The 24,141-nt window shown below is 40.5% G+C and overlaps 1 protein-coding gene across 2 annotated transcripts in view; it reads right to left on the bottom strand.

The window, feature by feature from the left end:
- Positions 1 to 23,568, bottom strand: part of LOC137634318 (heparan sulfate glucosamine 3-O-sulfotransferase 1-like) — a 46,897-nt gene extending 23,329 nt beyond the window's left edge. The window contains exons 1-4 of one of the 2 annotated variants that reach the window (XM_068366685.1): positions 23,412 to 23,568; positions 13,490 to 13,716; positions 12,990 to 13,264; positions 3,378 to 3,598 (exon numbers count right to left, since the gene is read on the bottom strand). In XM_068366685.1, coding sequence (XP_068222786.1) covers positions 3,378 to 3,598; positions 12,990 to 13,264; positions 13,490 to 13,697 — 704 coding nt within the window. In that variant the 5' untranslated portion in view covers positions 13,698 to 13,716; positions 23,412 to 23,568. The remainder of the gene's footprint in view (positions 1 to 3,377; positions 3,599 to 12,989; positions 13,265 to 13,489; positions 13,717 to 23,411) is intronic. The other variant, XM_068366686.1, reaches the window with a different exon arrangement.
- Between the last annotated feature and the right edge of the window lie 573 nt (positions 23,569 to 24,141).

Here is a 24,141-nt window from a genome sequence, read left to right as displayed (position 1 = left end):
AAAGATTTGGAGAAGAGTGAAAGAGTGAGAGTAGTGGCCTTGCTGTAACCAGGGAAAGACCCATCAACCCCCAAAAGTTATTGACCAATATCCTTACTGTGTATCCTTTACAAATCATAAGAACGAATGATCCTAGCCAATATCCAACCAATTGTTGACAGACCAAGCTGGCTTTAGACCAGGTCAATTTTACTACAGTCAGGTATTAAACCCGACGCAAATCATTGAGGACAGGTTTGAGAAGAAGCAAATAACTGGTACACTCTTTGTTGACATTACCGTGGCCTATTACACTGTAAACCAAAGAGGACTTCTTATGAAGGTGGCTCAAACTATACAGAATACTGGCGTAGTCCACATCATTGAATCGCTGCTTAACAATCAGTGATTCTTTGTACAGATGGGTGGCTGAAAAAGCAGATGGAGGATACAGAACAACAGCCTCCCACAAGGGTCAGAGCTGGAGCCGATGCTATTTAAAATCTATACTAATGACCAGCCGCAGTACCACAACATCCTCAGGTATATATAGGAAGGCGACCTTTGCATTTCCACACAAATGAACTCCACCACCATCTAAGAAAGACTGTCAAATGCTCTGACTACCAACTCCATCTACTATAAAAAGTAGCAGCTTAATTCCTAACCAAGCAAAACACAGGTGTGTCCATTCCACCTGAACAGCCACCCGGCAAACAGAAAGCTAAAGATCAAATAGGGTGGCAAAGAACTGGGAAATCACCCCTACCCAGTCTACTTAGGTGTCACCCTTGACATAAAGCTCTACTTTAAGAGCACACAAACCAAAGCAAACAAAGTAGCAACTAGGATCAACCTCCTCCCCAAACTCGCCAACACCAGCTGGGAAACAGACTCTGAGACAGCCAGCCCTAGTACTTTGTTACTCTACTATGGAGTCCTGTGCACCAGTGCAGGCAAGATCATGTCATGTTGGGTACCCTAAAATCAACACCTCTATCATTATATAGAATAGCCAAGTTCCCACTACCCCATTTCCAACGAAAAGCGCTAGCAAAAATTCATAAGCATAAACAAATTAATGACCCTAGTCATTCACTCCACAATCACCAGGCAGCAAGGCAAAAACTTAAATCCAGCAAAAGCTTTGCAACAGTGGATGGACTAGAACCAATTCGTGCAGCTGCTATTAGGCTAGACAAGTGGCAAGAAAGTGACCAACAGACATCCAATGAAGCACTGCCCAGCCCAAATGAAGGCCTACCCAGTGGTAGAACCATCACCAGGAAGGACTAAGTAACTCTAAACAGAGGAAGGGTAAAATAAACAGAGCAAGGGTAAAAGTGGGCAGAGCTGGAGACAACAGCCATAAATGGGGTATCAGCCACCAACCCTGAATACCCCTGTGGGGCAACACCACAAACAATTGAACACATACTAGGAGGGTGCCCACTGGGCCCTCATTGCTCACATCAAGACCTGAGAGAGGCAAACACAATGCCCCCCTGTAGATTTGACATTGGCGTGATAAGATATGATGATGATGCTGTAAAAAGAAGCATAAAGCAAAGAAATATGAACTGTAGGTTAGCCAGGGCACCAGCCACTCGTTGAGATACTACCGGTAGAGTTTTATGGGGTCTTGACTGGCCAGACAGTACTACTGCATATTGAATCCTTCTCTCTAGTTATAGTAAATTTTCCCTTTACCTACACACACGCTGAATAGTTTGGCATATTTTTTACATATTTTTCTCTGTCGTCACACACCTGACATGACAAATTCGTAGATAATTTGTATTTTTCCTAACTATACAAACCCTAGCTGTTTAATATGGGTATTACTTTCGGCGTAGCTGAAATGACGAGCCATTAGAATTTTAACGAGGGTTTACTACCCTTGCTACCCCTCCCCCCCCCTCAAACACCTGTGATTAGCTCACTTTGCTTAGGGGTAGGACTTCCCGGGGGACAGGGCTGGCGGGCAAGTTTGATTAAATAGCTAAGGTTTGTATAGTTAGGAAAAATACAAATTATCTACGAATTTGTCATTTGTTCGTAACTGAAATACAAACCACGCTATTTAATATGGGTGACTCAACCCTTAGGTAGGGTGGTAAGTCCCAGCCATTACTGACTTTTGGCTTTTTGCCCAGGAACTCAGTATCTGAGTGTGTTAGTACTCAAAGATAAGGAGTCCCTACCCCTCTCAAGTGCCTTGCTCTGCAAGGACCACAGTGTACGTAAGCTTGTGTGTGAAGGAATGAAGAGTGAATGGAATTCTAGGATATGATGTTCCCAATACCACCTCATAAGGGTATGGGGACGTGACAGTATTATCTTAATACTAGGAACACAAGGAAACATGGTTTACCTGCAGTGGTTTGAGGTCAGCTGTGCAGAGAACCCAGGATGCTGCTTTCCCCAAGAGATGGGAGAATGAAGAAAAGAATAAGGGCCAGGCATACCTTTTCATTCATGCAGACTAAAACTGGGTAACAATGCCCTCAACCCTCTGCTACTTGTCCATTAAGGAACCTGAGGTTTAAACCAGCTGTTGTGCAGCCACCACAGGGCCGATAGAAAACGTATCGAGCCTCCTGTAGGTCACGTCTTGCAGGTAGTGGGCTGTGAAGGTCGTCTGACGCTTCCAAACCCCTGCTTGTAAAACCTGCATCACTGAGTAGTTCTTCTTGAAGGGCAGGGACATAGCAATGCCCCTAACATCGTGTGCTCTAGGGCGACGTGACGGAGGAGGGTAAGCCGGGACACTTCCACATGGTATTGGCCAACCTCCAAACACACTGAAAAGAAAAAGCAAAAAACAAAGATCAAAGGCTGTCATATAAGCGAGGGTGGGAGCAGACACGTCTGATCGTCACCTGAGCCAAAAGCAAAGTGAGCTAATCACAGGTGTGTGAGGGGGGGAGGGGTAGCAAGCTACCCCTCCCTACCCCCTCGCTGGTAGTAAACCCTCATTCAAATTCTAATGGCTCGTCATTTCAGCTACGCCGAAAGTAATACCCATATTAAATAGCGTGGTTTGTATTTCAGTTACGGAACAAATCAATGATTACCAAACAATTCTTCACTCAAGGGGTTACTGCAATGTAACTGTCGAGTGGCCACTTTCCTCTTGGTAAGGGTAAAAGACTCTAGCTATGTTAAGCAGGTCTTCTAGGAGAAGGACACTCCAAAATCAAACCATTGGTCCCTAGTCTTGGGTAGTGCCATAGTCTCTGTACCATAAATTTTGATAGATGGAAAATAAAGTTGAAAACAATTGTTGAAATACTCTAACTTACTTTACTCTGAAAGTTACACTTAAACACTTTAAGCATACTTTTCTCTGAAAGTTGAAACTTAAACAATATTAGAGAAAATGTGTGAAAACTTACCCGTCATTGACCTCTCCCTCCGGTGTAAGTACTTTCTCGTGAAATGGTGCTACTTCGACTCCTTTCTTGAGCTTCGCGTCCATTATCTGCGTATAATCAGACAAAACTCTAATTGCAGGTTCCCTGACAATAAGTAACAACCTGGTTGATTCATTCATCGCTCGTACTCTAGCAGGTGCTTCCCGAGATACAAAGTAGGAAGGTGTCTTTTCTACAGTTACCTGAAATTGCATACAAAAGTTAATATTTTGAATATTGAAATAATCCAGTCAATGTTTTGAATACAATACAGAAAGTCCTCCACTTACAAACATAATAGGTTCCAGGAAGCCCTTTGCACGCCAAATTTTATCCTAACTCGCATGCTTACGATTTTCAGCTTGCAAAGGTCCAATAAATAGTCCCGTTTCATATTGCAAATGTTGTCTTGCTCAATGCATTAAATTATATAATACCCGTATTGTTTTCATTACACAGTACTTCATTATGAGCTTTTGATGCAATATATGATTTTCTTTTATTTCAGTTGCATTTGTTTGCATCTCCGAATGTTTGTCAAGTTGAGGACCTTCTGTAGCTGTGGTTGGGAACGATAATTTCATATTTACGCAAATTTACTCATCATCTTCTATTTATAGAGGATACACAAATACAAACAGCATAAATATAAAACTGAACTGTACTGTGGTATGGCTCCAAAAATCCATCCATATACCAAAGGCACTTCCCCCAATTTTGGGGGGTAGCCGACATCAACAAGAAACAAAACAAAAAAGGAGACCTCTACTCTCTACGTTCCTCCAGCCTAACCAGGGACTCAGCTGAGTTCAGCTGGTACTGCTAGGGTGCCACAGCCCAACCTCCCACATTTCCACCACAGATGAAGCTTCATACTGCTGAGTCCCCTACTGCTGCTACCTCCGCGGTCATCTAAGGCACTGGAGGAAGCAGCAGGGCCTACCGGAACTGCGTCACAATCGCTCGCCATTCATTCCTATTTCTAGCACGCTCTCTTGCCTCGCTCACATCTATCCTCCTATCACCCAGAGCTTTCTTCACACCATCCATCCACCCAAACCTTGGCCTTCCACTTGTACTTCTCCCATCAACTCTTGCATTCATCACCTTCTTTAGCAGACAGCCATTTTCCATTCTCTCAACATGGCCAAACCACCTCAACACATTCATATCCACTCTAGCCGCTAACTCATTTCTTACACCCGTTCTCCCCCTCACCACTTCGTTCCTAACCCTATCTACTCGAGATACACCAGCCATACTCCTTAAACACTTCATCTCAAACACATTCAATTTCTGTATCTCCATTACTTTTATTCCCCACAACTCCGATCCATACATCACAGTTGGTACAATCACTTTCTCATATAGAACTCTCTTTACATTCATGCCTAACCCTCTATTTTTTACTACTCCCTTAACTGCCCCCAACACTTTGCAACCTTCAATCACTCTCTGACGTACATCTGCTTCCACTCCACCATTTGCTGCAACAACAGACCCCAAGTACTTAAACTGATCCACCTCCTCAAGTAACTCTCCATTCAACATGACATTCAACCTTGCACCACCTTCCCTTCTCGTACATCTCATAACCTTACTCTTACCCACATTAACCCTCAACTTCCTTCTCTCACACACCCTTCCAAATTGTCACTAGTCGGTCAAGCTTCTCTTCTGTGTCTGCTACCAGTACAGTATCATCCGCAAACAACAACTGATTTACCTCCCATTCATGATCATTCTCGCCTACCAGTTTTAATCCTCGTCCAAGCACTCGAGCATTCACCTCTCTCACCACTCCATCAACATACAAGTTAAACAACCACGGCGACATCACACATCCCTGTCTCAGCCCCACTCTCACCGGAAACCAATCGCTCACTTCATTTCCTATTCTAACACATGCTTTACTACCTTTGTAGAAACTTTTCACTGCTTGCAACAACCTTCCACCAACTCCATATAACCTCATCACATTCCACATTGCTTCCCTATCAACTCTATCATATGCTTTCTCCAGATCCATAAACGCAACATACACCTCCTTACCTTTTGCTATATATTTCTCGCATATCTGCCTAACTGTAAAAATCTGATTCATACAACCCCTACCTCTTCTAAAACCACCAAAAATAGTTATGTAAAAGGACTAGAAGACTATTCAAGTACCACAAATTAAGAAACTGATTTTCCAATTGAACTTTTGAAGTTTTAAAACAATACATTATATAGTACAATGAAAAATACAATTATGTCAATAAATTTATGAATTTTAGATAAGATTCTACGTTACTGAAACAATTTTTTTTAAACCCAATATGGTACAGGATTATATTTAACTATATCCCTTAGGCTGTCTTAAAATATCAGTATTTACCTAAAGATACCTCAAATATCCCTAATCATATAATATGTTATTTTTATTAGTAAAATAAATTTTTGAATATACTTACCCGATAATCATGTAGCTGTCAACTCCGTTGCCCGACAGAAATCTAAGGAGGGATACGCCAGCTATCACAATACTAGAAGGGGGTGTACTAACAGCGCCACCTGTGGCCAGGTACTCAAGTACTTCTTGTTGACACCTCCTCAATTATTCCTCGATCCCACTGGTTCTTTATGGGGAGGAAGGGAGGGTCAATTAAATCATGATTATCGGGTAAGTATATTCAAAAATTTATTTTACTAATAAAAATAACATTTTTCAATATTAAACTTACCCGATAATCATGTAGCTGATTCGCACCCAGGGGGGTGGGTGAAAACCAGTGAACAAGATTAAAGGATAGCCAAGTATCCCCAAATTTCATATAACAGTTATCTCTAATAACAAATGAAATAATAAGTACCTGGTAAGGAAGTCGAATTGAACCGTTACTCTGCCTCTTTTTTAAGTTCGTCTTCCTTACTGAGCGCAGCGTTCCTCTTGGAGGCTGAATCAACCCAAGGTGCTAAAGTATATAGGGCTGCAACCCCTACTAAAGGACCTCTACACAACCTTTAACCTAGGCGCTTCTCAAGAATGAATTGACCACCCGCCAAATCAAAAGGATGCGGAAGGCTTCTTAGCCTACCGTAACAACCATAAAAACAACAAAAAGAATTCAAGAGAAAAGTTAAAAAGGTTATGGGATTAAGGGAATGTAGTGGCTGAGCCCTCACCTACTACTGCACTCGCTGCTACGAATGGTCCCAGGGTGTAGCAGTTCTCGTAAAGAGACTGGACATCTTTCAGATAAAATGATGCAAACACTGACTTGCTCCTCCAATAGGTTGCATCCATTACACTCTGCAGAGAACGGTTTTTATTAAAGGCCATCGAAGTAGCTACGGCTCTTACTTCGTGAGTCCTTACCTTCAGCAATGCAAGGTCTTCCTCCTTTAAGTGAGAATGTGCTTCTCTGATCAGAAGCCTTATATAATACGAAAGCCCATTCTTGGACATGGGTCTCGAGGGTTTCCTGATGGCACACCATAAGGCTTCTGACTGTCCTCGGAGAGGTTTAGACCTCTTGAGATAATATTTGAGAGCTCTGACAGGGCAAAGAACTCTCTCAAGTTCGTTACCTACCATGTTGGCAAGGCTAGGTATCTCGAACGATCTAGGCCAAGGACGTGAAGGAAGTTCGTTCTTTGCTAGGAATCCAAGCTGGAAAGAACATGTAGCAGACTCGGTCGTGAAACCAATGTTCTTGCTGAAGGCATGAACCTCACTGACTCTCTTAGCTGTTGCCAGGCAAACGAGAAAAAGAGTCTTGAGGGTAAGGTCCTTGAATGAAGCTGACTGGAGAGGTTCGAACCTAGATGTCATAAGGAACCTTAAGACTACGTCTAAATTCCAGCCTGGGGTGGAAAGACGACGATCTTTAGACGTCTCAAAAGACTTAAGAATGTCTTGAAGGTCCTTGTTGGAAGAGAGGTCCAAACCTCTATGGCGGAGAACTGAGGCCAACATACTCCTATATCCCTTAATCGTAGGAGCTGAAAGGGATCTCTCATTCCTAAGATGAAGCAGGAAGTCAGCTATTTGGGTCACAGAGGTATTGGTAGAGGATATTGAATTGGCTCTACACCAGCTTCGGAAGACCTCCCATTTAGACTGGTAGACCCTACGAGTGGAAACCCTTCTTGCTCTGGCAATAGCCCTGGCTGCCTCCTTCGAAAAGCCTCGAGCTCTAGCGAATCTTTCGACAGTCTGAAGGCAGTCAGTTGAAGAGCGTGGAGGTTTGGATGTAACCTGTCTACGTGAGGTTGACGTAGAAGGTCCACTCTTAGAGGTAGAGTCCTGGGGAAGTCTACTAGCCATTGTAGTACCTCTGTGAACCATTCTCTTGCAGGCCAAAGGGGAGCAACCAGCGTCAGCCGTGTCCCTTCGTGCGAGACGAATTTCTGCAGAACCTTGTTGATTATCTTGAACGGAGGGAATGCGTACAGGTCGAGATGGGACCAGTTCAGTAGAAAGGCATCCACATGAACTGCTGCAGGGTCTGGAACAGGAGAACAAAACAGAGGAAGTCTCTTGGTCATGGAGGTGGCAAACAGATCTATGGTAGGTTGACCCCACAAGGTCCAAAGTCTGTTGCACACACTCTTGTGGAGGGTCCATTCCGTGGGAATGACCTGATTCCTTCTGCTCAGACGATCTGCTGACACGTTCATATTGCCCTGGATGAACCTCGTGACTAGAGAGAGGTTTAGACTTCTTGACCAAATGAGGAGGTCCCTTGCGATCTCGTAAAGGCTCCTCGAATGGGTCCCCCCTTGCTTGGAGATGTAAGCCAAGGCTGTGGTGTTGTCCGAGTTCACCTCCACCACTTTGCCTAGCAGGAGAGACTTGAAGTTCAACAGGGCTAGATGAACTGCCAGCAGTTCCTTGCAGTTGATGTGGAGAGATCGTTGTTCCTCGTTCCACATTCCGGAGCATTCCTTTCCGTCCAAGGTTGCACCCCAGCCCGAGTCCGATGCATCTGAGAAGAGATGAAGATTGGGGGTCTGAATGGCCAAGGATAGACCCTCTCTGAGAAGGAGGTTGTGCTTCCACCACAGGAGAGTGGTCTTCATCTCTTGGTTGATAGGGATAGAGATTGCTTCCAGGGTAGAACTCTTGTCCCAATGAGCTGCAAGGTAGAATTGAAGAGGGCGGAGGTGGAGTCTGCCCAGCTCGACAAACAGGGCTAGGGACGAGAGAGTCCCTGTGAGACTCATCCACTGTCTCACTGAGCAACTGTTCCTCTTCAGCATGCTCATGATGCACTCTAGGGCTTGGCTTATCCTGGGGGCCGATGGAAAAGCCCGAAAACTCTGACTCTGAATTTCCATTCCAAGATACACGATGGATTGTGAGGGAATGAGTTGAGATTTTTCCAAATTGACTAATAGACCCAGGTCTCTGATAAGGTCTAAAGTCCAATGAAGATTCTCCAGACAACGACGACTCGAGGAGGCTCTCAACAGCCAGTCGTCTAGGTAGAGGGAGGCTCTGATGTTTGACAAGTGAAGGAATTTGGCTACATTCCTCATCAGAAGGGTAAAGACCATAGGAGCTGTGTTTAGGCCAAAACACAGGGCTTGGAATTGGTAGACGACCTTTCCGAAAACGAATCTTAGGAAAGGTTGGGAGTCTGGATGAATCGGAACGTGAAAATAAGCATCTTTCAAGTCCAATGAGACCATCCAGTCCTCCTGTCTGACCGCTGCTAAGACCGACTTGGTCGTCTCCATCGTGAACGTCAGCTTGGTGACATACTCGTTGAGAGCGCTGACGTCCAGCACAGGTCTCCAACCTCCTGTCTTCTTGGCCACAAGAAAGAGGCGGTTGTAGAAGCCCGGGGATTGATGGTCCCGGACTACAACCACAGCCTTCTTCTGCACAAGAAGCAACACCTCCTGGTGCAAAGCTAGCCTCTTGTCCTCCTCTTTGTAGTTGGGAGAGAGGTTGATGGGCGAAGTGGTCAGAGGTGGTTGAAGGAAGAATGGAATCCTGTAACCGAACCTCAGCCAACTGACAGACTGTGCGTCTGCACCTCTCATCTCCCAAGCTCGCCAGAAGGTCTTGAGTCTGGCTCCTACTGTCGTCTGGAGAATCGGAGAGTCAGTGTTTTCCTTTGGATGGCTTGGATCCTTTCCTGGACTTGCCTCTGTAAGAGTCTGGACGGGAGCTTCCTCGGCTGGGGGCTCTACCACGAAAGGGCGGTATGAATCTAGTCGCAGGGGTATCAGCCACTGGGGAGCGGTAAGTCTTAGGGGCTGAGGTGGAAGCCTTAGACTTACGAGCCGAAGAAGCTACAAGATCGTGCGTGTCCTTCTGTATCAAAGCAGCCGACAAATCTTTAATGAGCTCTTCGGGAAAAATGAACTTCGAAAGAGGAGCAAACAGAAGTTGTGAACGTTGGCAAGGGGTAATGCTGGCGGAAAGGAAAGAACACAGCTGTTCTCTTTTCTTCAAAACCCCTGAGACAAACAAGGACGCTAGCTCGCCCGATCCATCTCTGATGGCCTTATCCATACATGACATTAACAGCATGGCAGAATCTTTGTCCGTATGGGAGGTTTTCTTGCTGAGGGCCCCCAGGCACCAGTCGAGAAAATTAAACATTTCAAAAGCTCTAAACACTCCTTTAAGCAAGTGATCCAAGTCCGAGAAGGTCCAACACACTTTTGAGCGTCTCATAGCAGATCTTCGAGGCGAGTCTACCAGACTTGAGAAGTCAGCCTGGGCAGAGGCAGGTATTCCCAAGCCTGGTGCTTCCCCTGTGGCATACCAAACGCTCGCTTTCGAAGTGAGCTTCGTTGGAGGGAACATGAAGGAAGTCTTGCCAAGAAGTTGCTTAGACTGCAGCCATTCCCCTAAGATCCTAAAAGCCCTCTTGGAGGATCTAGCTAGGACAAGCTTGGTATAGGAAGACTGAGCTTGTTGCACTCCCAGCGAAAACTCAGATGGTGGAGAGCGGGGTATAGCTGAGACAAAATGGTCTGGATAAACCTCCCTGAGAAGAGCCAAGACCTTGCGAAAATCAAGAGACTGTGGAGAGGGTTTGGATTCGTCCACGTCCGAAGAGGGATCAAGGTGTGCTTCCTCATCATCCGAAATCTCAACCCCAGAATGAGGCGACGGGATCGGATACGAATGCTGAACCGCAGAGTCAGAACGAGCAGGAACAACAGAGGTGGAAGGAGGAGGTGCAGCAAGTTCCTGTTCCTGTGGTAAGAGTGGAGCGTGAAGAGATCGAGGCTGTGCAGAACAAGGTAAAGTTCCCGCAAGCAGAGATGTCTGAGGTGCAGGATCAGGGTGCACGGGTAGAGCTCGGTGCAGCAGCTGAGCAGACTGACTCACAGGTGGAAGAGGTTGTTGTACCTCCACCGAGAGTTGCACCGCCGGTGGAGCAGCCAGGGGAGGAGGAGGAAGAGTGGAGTAATCCTCCTGATCCCAAACTGAAGGTTGCCTTAAAGAAGGCTGATGCTGAACAACACCGGGAACAGTGAACACAGAAACTGGTTCAACATCGTACGCCTGGCAGATGGAGCTGCGACTGGGTGCAGCGAGTGCAGGCGGGTGCAGCACAGGCTGAACCGGTGCAGGAGGTTGGTGCACCACCGGTGCAGGCGGGTGCAGCAAAGGCTGAACGGGTGCAGGAAGTTGGTGCACCACCGGTGCAGGCGGGTGCGGCACAGGCTGAACGGGTGCAGGAGGTTGGTGCACCACCGGTGCAGGCGGGTGCAGCACAGGCTGAACGGGTGCAGGAGATTGGTGCACCACAGGTGCAGGAGGTGCAGCACTCTCAGCACAACACTCACGCATCAGGTCCGAAAGCTGAGCTTGCATGGACTGAAGCATAGACCACTTGGGATCAGCAGAGACAGTAGCAGACTGAGGTAAAGCCATAACAGTGGTTGCACCACCGGTGCAGCTCTGTTGTACCTTACTCCTCTTGGGCGGAGTACAATCGCTAGAAGACTGAGGCGAGTCAGAGCTGAGCCAACGACTGCAACCTGGCTGAGCACTCGAGGGTTGGACTCTGCGTTTAAGCGGTCTAGAGACCTGAGACCAACGTTTCTTCCCCGAGAGAAGATCAGCGGACGAGCGGAAGACGGGCTCAATCGTCTGCAAGTGGGAGTGACGGTCTGTGGAAGACACGCCCGCAACCACTGAGGATGATTCTGTGCGCCTAACAAGGCCTGCCGAACCCTTATGCCCTTCGACATTGCTTCTCCCCTGGGCTTGGGAGCTTGCAAGAGGTCCCGGACTGGGAGAACGACTGGCTCGCACAGAAAAATCCCCACGCACCACACTGGCACTAACACTAGCACAAGGCACTGCACCGACACTAGCACTCGTCACAGCACTGGCACTAACTTCACCCACTGCACTCTTGGCCTTCAACTCTTTCACTTCGGCCATCAGAGACTTATGGTCACTTACCACTGACTCTACCTTATCGCCTAAAGCCTGAATAGCACGTAAAACCACTGACATATCAGGCGGAGGGCACACAGTAGGATCGGGGGTAGCCACTACAGGGGTAGGATCAGGAAGAGGATCATGAGATGAGGAAAATAAAGAAGAGTGAGAAGAACTCCTCCTAGCTCTAATTCTCTCTAACTTAGAAGAATACTTTAAAAGTCGGACAAAATCCAATTCCGAAAGACCGGCGCATTCCTCACATCGATTTTCTAACTGACAGGGTCTGTCCCTACAGTCAGAACAAGCGGTGTGAGGATCTACCGAGACCTTCGGAATACGTCTATTGCAAGACCTACAACGTCTATGGGAGGGGGCTTGCGAAATGTCAGACATTTTGTTTTCAAGAGAAGTCAAAGGGAGATCCAAAAAACAAGCAAAAATTCGTTAACCGTTAAACTGAATTAAATAAAAGCTATCTAGCTAATATCAGAAGGTTTCCAGTAATGCGACAGCCGTAAATCAAAGAGAATACATCACCAAATAAGCGAGAATAAACTCGAAGACCATAAGCGTATCCCAGAACGTCTAGCCGGAGGCACGACAGAGGAATAATTGAGGAGGTGTCAACAAGAAGTACTTGAGTACCTGGCCACAGGTGGCGCTGTTAGTACACCCCCTTCTAGTATTGTGATAGCTGGCGTATCCCTCCTTAGATTTCTGTCGGGCAACGGAGTTGACAGCTACATGATTATCGGGTAAGTTTAATATTGAAAAATCTCAAATAGTAATCCCAACTGCATTCTGTAGTTGGCTCCTAATATTAATCATCAACAGTTTCACTTTCAAGAATTAAGGTATAATGAGGCAGAAAGATTTATGCACAGAGATAAATACACTATTACAACAATGATGCTTTTCATAAATATTTCAGAATAAAGATTTAATTATGCTTTTTTGGTAAGCACATAGAACTACTTCAAACTTCAGGATGGACATCTGAAGTAATTAGCATTTATAATAACTTTAAAAATGCATCTCATCCAAAAGCCTCAGTGTACCTCATCAACACAGCACTTTATTAAATATTACTGAATAAAATCAAACAAGTGAGAAATACTAACACACACTACAGGTGGCAAATGTATTTATAGATTTGATAAGAAACACCACTCATTTACACATCCTACCTGATTATCAAAAGAATATGGCATTTTCTTTCTGTACCATTCAATGCCGTTCGCGTAACGCTCTTCAACATCGAAAAAATGCATCTCATTCCCATTTTTCCGTACTCGTGGGTGTAGGTTGAGCATCTCTAATAAGGCCCTTGTTCCACATTTACGTACTCCGATAATTAGAGCCTGTGGTAACCGTCTCTGGGTGCCTCGAAAACGCAGTCGCTTTGGGTATGCTTCTGTTTTGGCAGAAGGAAGTCCATTTCTTTCAGATGTTGCTGACGGTGCTGTAAATTTTGTTGGTCTAAGCGAAGTTAGAACCAAAGCATGCTAATCTACTCTAAGATAACTACTGTACTCTATTTACCATATCCTTTTCAAACTTTCTATGATTATAAAACTTCCTCAATGTTAGTTAATTCACAAACAAAATGCACTTAGAATCAGTACTGTAGTTTTAAAGCAATGGAGCAACTGCATCTTTACTAAGAAAGAAAAACTTAAGAGCTTACCAAACACAGCTGTTGCGCTCATTGGAGACGTGTAATACAAAATACAACACACAAGAAGGGAAGAAATAATTATTATGGGGACCACCCGTCGTGGTGTGCTCATGAGTAAGGAGAGCCCAAAACGTCCCCCCATGAGTGGCCCCCTCGAAAATTCAAAACTGGGATCTTCGCGTGGAACAAGTTGGTAGTCTTCTCCTACAATGCACATAGTATGTTTCTCCAGTACCCTGTAAAAGAATAAAAAAAGTTACCTTCAATTGCCTATAAAAGATTTCAACATCAGAGATTCATTTCTAAATACTGTAAGGGTGACAACTTCTTGAGCCATCAATAGAGATTTATAATTTGAGAGGCTTATCGATAACCCATAATAAAACTATAATCTAAAAAGAACAAACAGAATTAAATTTTAATTTATGCAGTTATGTGGAGTTTAATTAAATACATGTATGATATCTGTACCTGTACCGTACAGCACATTGCTATTTGAAAGTTTTCTACAGATCTACTTAACTTAAGATGCTCTGCTTGTTTTACCGAAGTTAAGAGCAAAATTTTAAAGTCATTCTAACCAAATTACAGTACAAAGCTCTGATTAAGGGACTTTGGTAGCTTGTACTACACCTGAGCAGCAGAAGCCTGAGATTTTGACAAGGAAGGCCCGAGCAATTATGAAAAATGGCAACACAGTATATGAAGATCTACCTCTAATGGGAATTCCTGAAGAAAGAGTACAGGACAGAAAATAGAATTTATTTCATGATTAACCCCTAAAGACAAAAGTCGACATAAAAACATTCTATGATAATGATTTCATAGCTTTATTGTTAGTTATAAGCCTAAAACAATCAAATGAGTTCTTTGATATTGTCATTATCAACTTCACATCCTAATTTTTGAGTTGGCCTTTTAGTAGCATATGATCTTGTCAACTTGAGCAGTTGTTGTGGTAGTGTAACTAATAATGAAATAGACCAAAGAATTTTGTGTCATAATTACCAACTTCTTTCTTTCCTTTTGCCTTAGATCTTAGCAGACCCTTTCAAAAAAATGTCAATAGTGAACTTTAACATACAGGTATACTATACGTACAAAGCGTGGATTAATACCGAGTAAGCCCCTTCTCTCGCCTACAGTAACACCTAATTTTCAACTCCATTGCAGCGGAGATATCAGTCAATTAGATTTCAATGCAACATATGCAAATAAAAACTAATCTCTTATTATGAATGTAGGAAACTCTCCATTGACTTTCAGCCATACTTGATCTGTTAGAGAATTAAACGAAGTTGGTAACAGTAGGTACCTTCCATTACGAGGTGTGGTAAAGCTTGGATCAACCTTGCATTTTTTATAAAAGCTTAAATACGTTAATGTATTCTAAAGGTATAGCAATGACTATAGTATATTTGCTTGGCATGAGACCAGTCCAGAAGGTATGACTTGTGTCATCCATGGATGCAACCGTGCGAACATAAGCTTGTGGATCTTTTAAATCCCTCGGCTAAAGAATCAGAGAGAAATACAGTACATACAAACATATAAGAGTAGGAACGGAGTACATAGCACCACATTCATATCCCGATCCTAGTTTTTACCATATATCACGAGTAAACTAAACTGCAAATGGCAGATTTTCAAAATAAGATCCATAAGGAAGGCTTGTCTTTGGGTTAGGTAAACTTCCCTCTATAAGTGTTAATCTATGATAAAATGCACCTTGATAATGCCAAATACATTATGTGACTTACTTAGTTGATTTTTCAGTGATTCAAGAGGTGAATTTGAAGATCCTTCTTGCAATTATAGACAAGACTATATTGTAGGTATCGTTGGATTGCTCCTCAAATTGAAATGTTTGAGGCCTGTGGTTATAAAATTTTCCAAAAGTCTCATGCTGGACATGGGAATTTCTCTCAAGTAATATTTGACCGAGATAAACTTCATTCCCATGGACAACCTAATTTTGCTGAGCAGCTTTCCCTACTGGAAGAATGGGGAGGCATACAGCTTAAAATTTTGCTAGGTTGGCATGATGACATTTCTTATAAAGTTACCTAGCTTATTCAAAACCCTGTCAAGAATGTTATGTCAAAGTTTTGTAAAAATTTCAGACAAAATATATATCACAGAGTTGTGAGCCTTCTCAGAAGGGTAACTGAAGATTGGAAAAGAATATACCAATTAGAGAGCACTGTTGAATGCTACAGCAAAACCTTCCTGCGACTCTATTTGAGGATGGACCGAATCTCAAACTTACAATGATAATGAAATGGACCTTATTTTAAGGAAGCATTTATAAAAGAACAATAATGGATGCAAGAACAAGGCTGCTAAATGGTTTGAAGTGGAACAAAGAACATGTGATAGCGTTAGTGCGATCAAAATGCCTCAGTAACTTTAAATTTTATTCCATTGGAAAATTCAACACCAAAGGAGCAACAGATAATGGCACAACATTTGTGGGCCTGGAATGATATACAAGGGAATAACTTGAATGACTGTCACAGTCCTTTCTCACTAGTTTCACCAATAATATGTGCCATAAGTGAAGGTTAACTCAAAGAGGTGGGGGTCTTTTAAAGACGGAGCTTGTCCTATAACCGGACAACTACATTGTCCATCCTCTAGTCAGATTAAAGTAAAGGGTAAAACAATTTCTATCTGATTCACTCCCTTGGACCAAAGGATCAGACAGAAATTTAAACCATTTAGCACCAAACCTAATGAATCAATCACTCTCTTTGCCAGACTCTCAATGCAATTTCTTCATCAATGATGCCATTTAAATATATTTTGGGGGCTATAATCATGTCAAGAAGTTAACATTATTGTTTCCTGGGAAAACTTGTGGACTAGCACTGTATTCCAGGAGTATGAGGATAACCAGGAAACATTTGAGATTAAGGAGCATCATGCACATTGCTTGAGGTTCCACAGCTGCAAATGTCTTCAGCAAACTCGCAAACCACACTTCTGTGACCTAGATTGATTGATTATTAGGTATTATCTTGCATCATAACAGCAATGGTCATTGATGCCAACTGTAGACCTAGAGCAACAAGATGATAAAACACCCGTGGTCTTGATGACAAGTGACAAATCATCTTGAGTGTAACAGATACTAGAGACAAAGGAATAGTTATGAAGATAAGTAGGATAAACAACGAAAAGGACTTGGAATGCTGCAGCACAGACACGAGATGTAAGGTTTGTGAAAGAGGTGTTTTCAATTCAAGAGTTCAGAAACTAAGATATATCATTATTATTACTAGCCAAGCTACAACCTCGTGTTGGAAAAGCAAGATGCTATAAGCCCAAGGGCTCCAACAGGGAAAAATAGCCCAGCGATTAAAGGAAATAAGGAAATAAATAAATGATGAGAATAAATTAACAATATATCATTCTAAAAACAGTAACAGCGTCAAAACAGATATGTACCATATAAACTATTAATGTCAAAAACAGATATGTCATATAGACTATAAAAGACTCATGTCAGCCTGGTCAACATGAAAATATTTGCTCCAACTTTGAACTTTTGAAGTTCTACTGATTCAACTACCCAATTAGGAAGATCATTCCACAACTTGGTAACAGCTGGAATAAAACTTCTAGAATACTGTGTAGTATTGAGCCTCATGATGGAGAAGGCCTGGCTATTAGAATTAACTGCCTGCCTAGTATTACGAACAGGATAGAATTGTCCAGGGAGATCTGAAACCATGCAAAGAAGAAGGATTGCAAGGCTAAGAGACCAACACTTATTGAGCAGACCACCATTGGTGACCAGTCTTGGGGAGCTCATGAAATAGCTACAACCTACTTACTAGTCTACAAAAAAAACCAAAACTTTCTCCTTCATAGCACAAAAAGTTCAGCATCACCTCTGGGAATTCAATGACCTTTGATTGAGGTTCATGATTCTGAGTCCTTGAAAATTGAAGGCACCAAAGCCCTTAGAGATTAAAGATTCTGAACCCTTGGATGCTGATGACCCTACAACCTTGGAGATTAATAATTCAGATTCTTTGTAAATTAATGATACTAAATCCTTAATGTAAGAGACTCCTTGAAGGTTGTTAATCCAGATCTCCTGAAGGTAAAATCCATCCAGAACCCTTTGAGGTTGTTGATGGCGATGCCCGGGAAATGTTGGGATAGAAATCTGCTGCTCCGGGGCCTTCCTATATTTACAAATTTACACACACAATACTGAAGAATTTAGATATGCGACAGATTGAAGTTTTACGTCTATTTTAGGAATATTATAGGAGGTACAGGCCAAAAAGTTTATGGAGAGCTGTGACACACATGGTCCCACCTTTTCAATACTGAATACTGTTGCGTTTAATTTCAGCCTCATTTCAAAAAGACTTCTCAAACTAGTAGTAAAATGCAATGATTTTTTCTAGTATAATTCTACCCAGTAAGCAAAGTAGATTCATTTTATTATTATTATTACTTTCTAAGCCACAAACCTAGTTGGAAAAGCAGGATGCTATAAGCCCAAGGGCTCCAACTGGGAAAATAGCCCAGCAAGGAAAGGAAATAAGAAAATAGATAAACTACAAGTAATGAACAATTAAAACAAAATATCCTAAGAGTAACAATATTAAAATAAATATTTCATATACAAACTATAAAAACTTAAAAAAACAACAAAAGGAAGAGAAATAAGATAGAATAGTGAGCATGAGTGTACCCTCATGCAACAAGAGACGATACATTTTGTTATGATTTTTATTTGCATGTTTTGTTATTGCATGTCTATATCATATTCTTCATGCAATTCTATTAGTTACATCCATTCAAAATATATAAATTTCTTAAAATTTTCATTCAAGTAGGCTACTCTATCATAAGGGAAAATTATTTTCCTAGTAACATTTTTTATATTGCTACAAAAAAAAAATTGATTGATTGATTGAGAATTTTCTGGCATATTACAAAAACAAATGACTCCGTGTTGAAATTATAGTACAGTACACTACTGTAATTGAAATTTTACATTCTTATTTTGTTTTTTTACTGATTAGTTTTCCATTTGCTTCCAAATCAGTATTGTAGTAAGAAAAGAGCCTTAAGCTCTTGCATCTATTATCATGATTGTACCAGCCAAGCAACAGATTTTATTTAAAATAAGCAAAATTATATGAACCAAATGGTTGCAACATGAAAAGATTTGTTCAGTGCAATCCTTTTAAATGCCCTAATTACTTGAATACAGTATTATGAGCAACCCACATTTGGTATGATCACCAAGATTCATCTCTTTATCTTGTAATCATACTTTTATACAGTACTGTACTTGCATTTGCAATTCTTGTCATTTGTACCAAATGACAACAAATGATGCAATGCATTATACAAGATGATTAACAACACACTGCTATACTGTAGTATGATAAGAACCTGTTGTGCTCGGAATTGGAGCAATGGGTCGTCTCATGATGAATGTCCCCCCATGAATAACAAACAGGCAAGGGCACCAATTACAATAATCACACCAGAGAAAACAGGGCCTTTCTAAGACTGGTCAGACAGATTAATGTAGGACCCCTTACCCTATGCACTGAATAATCTGACAATCTTTATGCACACACTATCTCTCAAGACATAAGACAATGTCCTATTCAAAAATTCCCATCCCGATAAATGATCAGTCAACAGTCCTGACACCACCCGGAAAATATTTACATGGTCGAGTTAGTTAGCAAGGGCATGTGGAACTTATGAAAAGATAACAATTGCAGTAATTACAAATGGAGCTCTCAAAAAGAAATGGCCCCTGGACCCTGACAGGCTCAAAGAGGCAGGAGATGCTAAGGATCTCTAGAAAATGTCAAATTGAAACATGCTCATTAAGACCTAACTATGAATGTAGGTACAAAAGTGGGGAAAGGTATGTTAGTGGTGGAAATTCTAACAATAATCATAAAGATTTACTTTATTCTGTAACTAACAGAAAAAAATCTATGGTAGAATTGAATAACCAAATTAGTCAAGGAAATAATTTTACTGTAATGAAAAATATTTACATTTTATACATAAGAATTGTACTGTTATATCAATTGAGCTATGCTTAACACAAATCTGATTACTGCATGATAACTTAATATTAACAGATAGAGATTTCAAAAAAGGTAAAAAGTAAAAACCCTGAAAAATGAAGGCAAAAGGTGTTAAAAACAAAAGAACTGAAGAGGTTAAAAACTCCCTCCGTTAGATGGAAGAGTTCCAAGACCATCTAGAATAACGAGCAACTTCTTAAAAACAACAGGAGTTAGTGTGCCCCATATGCTTACTAAGAAAATTTAAAACTTTATAAAGAGAGAGAGGAGACAAGAAGAATTGGCAGACTTAAGTAAAAGCATATTATCATCATTATTGTTATTATTACTAGCTAAACTACAACCCTAATTGGAAAAGCAAGATGCTATAAACCCAAGGGCTCCAAAAGGAAAAAATAGCCCAGCGAGGAAAGGAAATAAGGAAATAAATAAACGATCTGAGAAATAACGAACAATTAAAATAAAATATTTCAAAACCATTAACATCAAAACAGATATTTCATAAATAAACTATAAAAAAAGACTTATGTCAGCTTGTTCAATATAAAAAAAAAAAAAATTGCTGCAAGTTTGGACTTTTGAAGTCCCAATAATAAAAGTCACATTAATAACATGAGACATGAAGTTATAATAACCTGCTCTTAGAAGGTCTTTCATAGCCTCTCTCCTGCCAAATTCTGTTTAGTGAACAACAAAATGTGTAATTGGAAAACATAAGTAGTAGGTTGAAAACTTCCCACATGTTCTGCACATGTACTAGCTTCCGAGAAGACACTTGTAAAAAAATCTACTGCGAATCACTCCAACTTACTTCAGATGATGTCACCCATAAGCATAAATAAGGGATTATTGGGAACTTGAGGATTATGACTTAACCTAAAGGCATCACTAACCTTTGGAAAATGAAAAAAATAGCTATTGCTAATTTGTGTAACTTTACTGGGCTACTTTTCTCAGTTGGAGCCCTTGGGCTTATAGTATCCTGGTTTTCCAACTAGTATTGTAGCTTAGCTAGTAATAATAATAATAATAATAATAATAATAATAATAGAAGACATCAATTTAAGAACACTTCAAACCAAATTTGATTTGCTGCATATATAAAACACTACAAACACTAACACTCAACCATGATTATATATTGTATACAGCATAGTATTGTTCTGGAAAATTAAAAGATAACATCAATGTAATTAAACATGATACGAGAGAGAGAGAGAGAGAGAGAGAGAGAGAGAGAGAGAGAGAGAGAGAGAGAGAGAGAGAGAGAGAGAGAGAGAGACCTCTCTCTCTCTCTCTCTCTCTCTCTCTGTCTCTCTCTCTCTCTCTCTCTCTCTCTCTCTCTCTCATACTATACTATACTCTCTCTCTCTCTCTCTCTCTCTCTCTCTCTCTCTCTCTCTCTCTCATACTATACTATACTATACTATACTCTCTCTCTCTCTCTAATATATATATATATATATATATATATATATATATATATATATATATATATATATATATATATATATCTATACCTGTATAATTATGATCTCATCAAGAAATGTTTTTCCAAATATACAATCATTAAAAAGATGTTTTGGCAATGATTATCCTAATACAATATTGCCCCTTTACTACAAATCTTTCATCCTAATTATATTTGAATTATGTGTTTACTTCTAAACAAATTTTCCAATTAGTAGGCAAAACCTTTCATTCATTCTTATCTAATCCAACACTGCTTCAATAATTGGCAAAAGTGGTAGAACCACCAGCACTATTTAGCCATTAACTTATCTGAGACATAATAATTCATGGTAATGAGATGTTAAATATTTGACAGAATAAACTCATCTGAGTCATAATAACTTGAGGTAATGAGATGTTAAATATTTGACAGAATAAACTCATCTGAGTCATAATAACTTAAGGTAATGATATGTTAAATATTTGACAGAACAAATAATTAAATTTCCCAAATATATAAAACAACCTTTTTGAAAGATTAATAACCCTTAATATTTGCATGTATTACCTAAATAATGCAAGATAAAAAAGATATTTAACACTATTCATTTTCATTAATCATCAATTCGATCTATCATTCAAGGTTTTCGGGAGACTACATTACCACTTTTCAAATATCAATTCTGTATGATAGCCTTTAACTACCTATTTAGCAAAAAGAACTGCTTTGCATATAAGAAAATCTTGACCTATCCAGATAAAGAGCTGTCTTTGCGTTGTTTTTAAATGACATCACGTCACTGTATCTCAATATTTTGAACTTCAAATCAATCAATGACCGAATCATAACATTAATCAACACCAACCACGCAACTCGCTCGTAAATAAACTACCTGACAGTTTAAATTATACAAATGCCACTGTACCAAGTGGTCGTAGTAATCGCTACATAAAAAAACTAAACCACAACAAAAAGTAGTTTCACTCAACACCAGTTGTGTAATTCACAATTCAACTGACCTTTCTAATATTAATTGTTGACAAAGAGCGCTGCATGTTTAACCTTTCTAATATTAATTGTTGACAAAGAGCGCTGCATGTTTAACCTTTCTAATATTAATTGTTGACAAAGAGCGCTGCATGTTTAACCTTTCTAATATTAATTGTTGACAATGAGTGCTGCATGTTTAACCTTTCTAATATTAATTGTTGACAAAGAGCGCTGCATGTTTAACCTTTCTAATATTAATTGTTGACAATGAGTGCTGCATGTTTAACCTTTCTAATATTAATCGTTGACAAAGAGCGCTGCATGTTTAACCTTTCTAATATTAATTGTTGACAATGAGTGCTGCATGTTTAACCTTTCTAATATTAATTGTTGACAAAGAGAGCTGCATGTTTAAAGTACGCACATCGGAAGAAATTTCGCAAGAAAACAATTTCTTAAAATTAATATTACAAGTATTATAATTTAACCAGCCCTTCGTATATTAGAAAGTTCAAATCGATTCTAAGCGAAGACGTGTCTTGAATTCCGATGTATACAGTATATGCATATGTTATTTGGCCGAGTCTTACACAAAGCGATTTATTGCAAAGAAACCACCACGTTATCTAAATTGTTATTGTAAATAAACAATCACGTAATTTAAATCGTTATAGTAAATAAACAGCCATGATTATTTAAATGAGTTTATTGCAAATAAACAACCACTTATGTAAATCCAGTATATCATAAATAAATAACCACGTAACTTAAATAGTTATAGTAAATAAACCACGTTATTTAAAATTTATTGTAAACAAACACGTTATTCAAAGTTTATTGTAAATATATAACCACGTTATTTAAATCAAGATTATTGTAAATAAATACCTAGCGATTCCAATAATTGTGAATAAAACTGGAAATACTCTTGGCCCTTTTAAATCAACTCATTCATATGCAAGGAACGTGTGTATATTATAATGTTTTACATAAAACTTTATCTATAAATAATCTGAAATATCCATTAGACAAACAGATCCCATTCATGGACTTTCCATATTAAAAATGACCTCGACGCCCGAATTAAGCTCTTGTCTTCGTCAGGTGAATCACGCAGAGAAACGTTCCTCGCCAGGAGAGATTGGAGAAATCAAAGGTTTCAGATTTACCGTAGGGCCCCGTAGTGGTTCAGGTCATGCAATGCATAATTGATTTAATTACCCTTGCTTTAAAATAACCGCACACTAACATACGTAATCCCTAAAAAGTCATCATTTAAGACTAATCGCGGTATAAACAACAGTAATTATGGTTTTCTCCCCCCGCCGAGTCCTTTTAGAAATTTTACATAGTTCACATAGGCTTAAGAATATCTATACTCGGAAACGAATTTCGCATACGTTACCTATCACACAACAATCAGCATCTCTTGACACGTTACACAATTCATTGGTTTTGGCCAGTGATGCCAAACCAGGCACAAACTGCTATTCCTTTTCAAGTACAATCCATCATAGGTTCTCTTCCCTCTGATCCTCCAAACAAAACTACGTTCTCTGAAACGTGAAGCTGGCAGCTGGCGGTGGGCTAGATGCCACTACCGCTAGAAAACATATTTACGAGTTTTGTTTCCATTGATAATGTTTCTCTGGGGACATTCAATCCTGTGATAACAAAGAATACATCAAATGAATATAAACACCATTCGCAAACTAGCAAATTAATACACTTATTTATAAAGTAAGATTCAAGAGAAGAGGATAACGTCGTGCTCCTGGCAGACACGATATTGGTCGATGCTCAAAGTCAAAGCTTCGAAACTGTTCGAACTTGCGTCACATACAACCTATAGTAATTCAAATGTCCATTTACAGTTTTAATAAAGAATTGTATATTTGGCATAAACCAAATTAAATTATAGGTTTTAATTAAGAGCCCACATATCTTTACAAGACTGCCCACTAGACTGTCTAAGAAAACCTAGTATACGGAAGGAAGCAATGCTCGAAACGAGAGTATGAATCTCCTTACTATTCCCCCCTCCGGACTCTGGTCGCCTGGGGAGGAGGGAATGCGGAATGAAGGCAGTGGGGGAGAAAGGTTTGTAATTGGGTAAGTAGGGTAGCGGGGTCATG

Source organism: Palaemon carinicauda, chromosome 44, assembly GCF_036898095.1.
Source record: "Palaemon carinicauda isolate YSFRI2023 chromosome 44, ASM3689809v2, whole genome shotgun sequence".
NCBI lineage: Eukaryota > Metazoa > Arthropoda > Malacostraca > Decapoda > Palaemonidae > Palaemon > Palaemon carinicauda.
The sequence above is the reverse complement of the archived record's forward strand: the minus strand, read 5'-3'. Positions and strand labels throughout refer to the sequence as shown.